Source organism: Cystoisospora suis (genome assembly GCF_002600585.1).
Source record: "Cystoisospora suis strain Wien I chromosome Unknown contig_12438, whole genome shotgun sequence".
Taxonomy (NCBI): Eukaryota; Apicomplexa; class Conoidasida; order Eucoccidiorida; family Sarcocystidae; genus Cystoisospora; species Cystoisospora suis.
In genome coordinates this window covers 1-6,162 of record NW_027165198.1, presented here as the reverse complement: position 1 = coordinate 6,162, position 6,162 = coordinate 1, and the positions used below count along the sequence as shown (strand labels likewise).

General features: G+C 57.2%; 1 protein-coding gene across 1 annotated transcript; it reads left to right on the top strand.

Moving 5' to 3' along the window:
• Positions 1 to 218: 218 nt before the first annotated feature.
• CSUI_011495 (uncharacterized protein) lies at positions 219 to 6,162 on the top strand (the record flags this gene model as incomplete). Its single annotated transcript, XM_068071593.1, has 2 exons — positions 219 to 5,194; positions 5,587 to 6,162. Coding segments are annotated over exons 1-2 (3,272 nt in total), but the record flags the coding sequence as incomplete, so codon positions are not given.

The following is a 6,162-nucleotide window of genomic DNA, read 5'->3' as shown; positions in this document are numbered from 1 at the left end:
AGCTTAACGTTGTACTTCTGGGACAGCTCAGTTGGACCGTCGTGTATAGTGCGGCTGCACTATCGCGTCGGTCCAAGGCTGAGCATGCTTCGGCAGCCGGGTTTGTGTCTGTCGCAGGCACAGCACTTCCTATAGCGTTACTGTAGGTCACCGGCCGACTACCAATCGACTGAACACCCTCGACCTGAGTGCTTTATCTACACACATTCAAGTGTAGCGTCTTCTGCAGGGAGGGATACCGATGCAAACGCCCCGCGACCTGATTACGCACCAGCAGCCGGGCGTAGCTGCTGCTCAAGGGGCGGCTCCCGCCATTGCTATCTCAGCTGGCAGGGCAAGACAGATATCCGTTCTCGGAAGACGACATGTTTCTTGCAGCCAGCCGCATCGTCGCTTGAAGACTGTTGTCCTCTACGTGGCGCGTCGCCGGACAGCGGGAGATCGCGGACTCACGTTCTTTTTCGGTATCCGTACTCAACATAGGGGGGTGCCACCGGCATCAGCTGGACAGCCGCGAAATGCAGAGACCTGTGCGAGGAAAAGTTGCCCTCGTTGAGTGACACCGGGAAACCGGAGAAAGTAGATTTGAGGCATGATTTTTCTCCTGGCCTACTGTCTTTGTACGAAGATGACTAAATGACACTTCCCTTGTTGCGAAATTTGCTGTGACCAAACACGGGGGGACATTTCGCTGTGCCATCGCCCGACGGCAAAGACAGCTACCATGGCTGTTGTGACGCTCTCCAATTGGGGCTGTCAGGTACCAGCTTTAGACAGTGGGGGTCCCGGACATGCGAACTTTCGTGCAAGTTGAGTCTGGCCGAAACACCTTTTCTAAGCGCGTTGATCTTTTTAGCGAGCCAGGCTTCGTCAGACCGGCAGCGCATCCGGCTGGCCGCGGCCTCATCGTTTCCGGCCACTCCGACTGTCCCGATCCTACAAGCGGGCAATGCTCCGGCGCAGTACTAGATCTCGAGTGAGCGTTGCTCACTTTTCGGCGCTGGTCCGATGCGGGTATTTTGCGTAGCTCGTTTCTCATTCTGCGGCAGGGAGTGCCTACAGTGTGTACCTGTCATGCTGTGCAGTGTATTGGCCGCTCGGCTGAGGCAGCGGCGTTGTGTCTTCTCCCCGCAGTCGGCATTTATTTCTGTTCGGCACATTTGCTTTGGCTGAACAAATATCAGACTTCTTGGTCTGTCTGTTAGAAACCATTGTTTCCCAGACGACGTCTTCCGTCAGGGGCAACTGTGCAGTCTGCGTTACCGGGGCTGACCACGACCGTCGCTGCCTGGATAGACGCGGAATATTTGCCGGAGTGCGTGCCAAGGAACCAGTGGGGAGAACTGGTTGAACAATAGAAGGAGCGGTGCTCTCGGGCCGAGCCAGTTTGTGTGTCCCCCATACAGCGCCATCTTCTTGCACTCCTCCGCCTAGGTCCACTCTCCAGTATCTCGCCTTCACGCAGGGTTCCATCTTAGGGCATCCCAAGTCACGGCCTGCACCGCAGATAGGGTACGCCTATTCCCTTTGCTGTTTAGACCTACGTGCGTGCCGCAGCACTCCGGTATAGCATCGGAGTGCGTCCCCGTGGGTGTCGCGCAACTCAAATACCTGGACAGAAGTGGGCTGGTTTTTTCGTGAGCCAGGCCGTGGTGCTACTCCTGGAGTGTCAGCGGTTGATCTTTCTTGGTTTCGTCGCCTAGCTCTACGTGTGGGAACGGGTCGACCCTCGGTTTCTCCAATCCGTCTCTTTGTCCCGGCTGAACGGAGCCGCGACAAGGCTTTGATCGTACATGAGGGGCATTCTCGTGGCAGGGCTGGCAGATGAGCCGACCGTGCACGACTCGGCATGCGGGGCTTGGGCACTAGGAAGCTCTGTTGCTATGCCCTCATCTTTTGTTCGGCTGATGTGAGCTCGCTGGTTCCCCGTGGTTCTTCACTTCGGCCGGCGAGGGGGGGAAAGAGACGGGCTCAGGCCTCCGCCTCGACAAAGTTGCCAGACTTTCTCTCCCATGATTCATCTGGCGCGTGGTGCCAGCCTACACTTCCCTTCTGGTCTTGATTGTTTTCAGTTGGCTAATACAGGGCGACTTAAACCGGCCACTCTTTGTTTGGGAAACGCCCATTTTTTTGCGCCTACCAGCGTGCTCCGTACTCCAGTCTACGCTAACTGGGACATAGTTCATGGGCTTGTGTCGAAGGGAGACGCGGTGCTCGAGGAGTGCCCCTGCCCTGTAGAGGAGTACGAATGAAGCCCGGACCCTCTTTCGAACGCTCGTCAAACAGCGTGCCGGGCGTGCGAGCATCGCAACTCGAACTAACCACCGATTTCGTCTCTACCGCTGTCGGTGGTACGTCATAGGTCTGAGCTACACTCCAGTTAGAAGCCCGGGACCTGTCGTCGCCCGGTGAGTACCCCCGGTGAGCCCGAAGAAAAACATCGAGGTGGCACAGAGCCACCAGGGCCGCAGGGGGATTCTTACCAGGCGGGACACACTATGTCGGGCCATCTGAACGTTCTGGCTTCTGGCGAAAGAGTGAGTAGCGCCGTTGTTCCATGTGGCGCTTGTCTGGATATTGAATTCCCCACACTAACGACAACTGCTACAGTTGGGTCAGGGGGCCTTTCTGCTGGAAGCGCTCACTGTGTTTTAAACGCTGTCGAAAAGGCAAAAGCGGCGCCAGTCTCGAGTGGGTATCGGGACGGCTTCCGTGATGCCGACGGCAGAAGCGGGATCGGGGATGCCCAGGGCCAGGGCAAAAAGTCGGGAAGAGGAATGGCTTTCTCACCGGGGACCGAGATCGACGATGAGGGAAGTAAGAAGAGTTGCCTCGACTCCCCGGAGGGAGGCCGGGTTGGAACAAGCCTGCGAGCACTGCGGACCTTCTCCGCGGCGGCAGCCGGAGCAGCTTACGCCGATCTACGGGGCACCTCTGTCGATCGGCAGTTCGGACGACAGAACAGACATTCGAGCCTTGACTCCGTCCCGGAGAGGTCTCCTCGTAGTTCTAAGTCAGTCCGTCCTACAAAACAACGGGTTTGCCGGCAGCCGAGCTTATCTGTGGCGGGCCGGCGCTCGTTCCGTCCGATCGCACCGTGTGGCCACATGGCCTTAGATGCGTCGCGAGGTCAAGGATCTGACGTGGCCGTGGAGCATCGTTCGCAGAGGAAGACACACGGGTTTTCTTTCCCTGACACGGGCAGCGCCGCTGCTTGTTCGCCGCGTGCTACAGGGGCCTGGTCCTCTGCTACCGGGAGTCGACTCCGTTATCACGTTGAAGGAGCTGGCATTTGTACACCCCAGTCGGTGTGTGGTCCGCCCTCTCCTCACCTTCACGAAGAAAAGCTGGGGGTGTCTGGAGAAACGAAGGAGATGGAGAAGTTGGCTTCGTTAGTCGCAGAGCGAGATCTTTTTAAAGCTGCATTTGGCGCAGCAAAAGAGGAACTCGATGAACTTGAAGCAGGTAACCGGCGGCTGCGAGAGGCGTTAAAGGAGAACAACAGGAGGCTCTTACGATCTCAACTTGTCCTCCAGGAACAAGCCAGGCATCTACGTTCCCTAGAGGTCAGAGAGGAAACAAGGCGTCACTTTCGCGTTCTTGATCGGGGTAACCCAAGCAAGCAAGACTGTACAAAACGGGAGGAGGAGCAGTCGGGCGTGCAGGCAGTGCGCGGGAGGGTCAGGGATTCCAAGCCTCTTCGACCAGAGAGAAATGTTAAGGAGCATGGCCCGACGCAGGCTTTCCGGGATTGCCCGGAAGGTGTGCTCCTGCCTCCGCTCCAGGGAGAGAAGAATGTTTGGAGCAGCTCCTGCCACGGTTGGGACAAAAGGTTCATCAACTTGCATGCATCGAGTTTCGTTGGTTCGCGCCCGCGTTCACGCCTTGCAAACAGTCAGAGACCGTGTCGGACGCGCATCGCTGGTTTGCGGGCGTGCGAACGGAACGGGGAGTCTGTGGGGTTTGTTGAAGTCCTTCAAAGAGAAGCGGGGCGAGATGGAGAACAAGTCTGCACACTACTTTCTTCTTTTCCTCTGGTGAGCGAGGGCGCTTCAGATATTCTGAGGACACGAATTTGCGAAGGCGGATGCGCCATGAGGAACGCACCTCAGCCCAGGTGTTCCGTGGGGCGTCAAGATCCTCCTCGATATCTTCTTTCCCCTTCTGCAGCCTGTTCACATGTCCCTTCTGAGCGATGTCTGCCGGGGCCATCTAACTGGCTTCTTCAGGATGCAGCGCTGCTGCCGAAGAGAGATGGCAAGCCGCTGTTGCTTGACGCTCACAAGACTGAGGTGGCAGTGTCCTCTGGGCTTCCTTGGGGGCACAAACTGCATCACCCGGGTGAGGGAGAGAGAGCCGCGGATGGTAATGTTCTGGACGTAGACTTGGGGCAACAGTGGAAGGTATGGCCCGGGGCGCTACGTCCTGGCATCAAACTTCAAGAAGGTAGTCGGTGCCGGAGTTCGTCTGATAGCAGTCTTCAGATCAAGGACTTCGTTCGAGGAGCATCGAAGCGTAGAAACAAGAGTGAGCCTTCCTTTTTCTGTGTAGGCGCACGCGTGTCGGGAGGTCGATCGATGAGGGTGGAAGCCTGGTGCGCTCGTAAAGTGGATGGAACGGCTGCTTCCCGGAGGTTTGGAGGAGCGATGTCCAGGGAGGTTCGAGCCGAGGGAAGAAACGGAAGTGCTATTGCGATGAGCCACTCCCGGAAGCAAAGCAACGGGAGAGCTCCCTTTCTAGATTCCGAGTGTCTCATAACCCCTAGCTGGTCTGCAGACTTTGGGGGTAATACGATAAATGGAAGCGTTGCTGGCAGCCTTGACACCTCTAGGGTTGGTGGTGTCCCACCACGTGCGTCGCCTTCATCCTGCGGTCCTGCCGAGGTCAAGAATCCTGTTTCGTGGTGTCCCTCTTCGAGCACATCTCTAGAGAAGACGAAGCCGCACGTCCCACAACCGGCCGAAGAAGGGGCAGAGGATAAGAGGGTCGAAGTTTATCCGGCGAGGCCGAGAAGTATTGTGGATTCTTATATTTGGCTGCAGAAACTTGCCTCGGAAGTGCGGAAGGGAGTGTATCCGAGTTTGGAAGTTTTGCTGAGAGGGATAGAGGAACAAGAGCAGCTGCTACGGGTTGCCCAGACTATGGAGGAGGAGCGAGAACAGTACATCGACGCCGTTGCCAATCTCCATGCGGAGTAAGTCCACTGGACACTTCCAGTGTTGCAGGTATTCGAGGTGACCTGTTTGGTTCCACGTTGGTGATGTGTGGGCGGAGCACCGTGATAGACGTGGACATCAGAAGTAGCTCTGAGGTGAAAAACTACGCTGAGTGCGGACGTTGCTAGAGGTTCGTATGCCGCGTGGCACAGCGTCCGACACGGAAAGCTCAAGCTTCGTGCTCGGTGTGTCCGAGATCGGAGCCTTACGAATCCTGATTCTCGTATTCATCTCTGTGGGCGCAACAAGCACCTATTACAGCGGGGCAGGGGCACTGGACAGAAATCGCAACAAGCACCTGTGTATATGTGTGTCAGGAGTGTTGGACGACAATCCGGCAAAACCATTTTTTTCTCGGTTTGTTTGTCAGGCTACGGTCGGTCCGTGACGAGGCGTGCATTTATCTGCTTGCACATCAGCAGCAGGCGGCGGATCTGCAACAGGAGGCAGACGAGGTTCATGCAGTGGCGGATCTCTGGTTTCAGGCGTATCTACGGCAGATGCGGAACTGGCAGCATACAGGCTACGGCTCACTACTTCACTTACCGCCTCCCGCCGGGTCATATGTGTTTGGTGGCCCCGGCCCCGCAAGCGCCCCGTTGTACGGAAGTAACGTGCCACAGGTTACGCTGCAGACCGGCACACGGGGAGTTGCTGTTGGCGGAACTGAAGGTAGCGGGGTTCTGTATGGACGGGCAGATGTGTCTTTGCTGGCAGGCTCGGGCACGACGACGTCGTTGTCACCGCGGAGTAGCCCGCAGCCGGCCTCTCTCCTAAGAGCGGCTGAGGTGACCCTCGAAATGCAGGTGCTCGCGGTCGGCTCTAGAGAGGAGGCGGCGCCTTCCGTGAGCGAGGACAACCCGGAGGATTTCTGTTGGCAGGTCGTGCCGAACGACGACGACGTGGTGCGTCGACCGGTTTTTCCTGTGGAAAGGAAAGGGAAAAA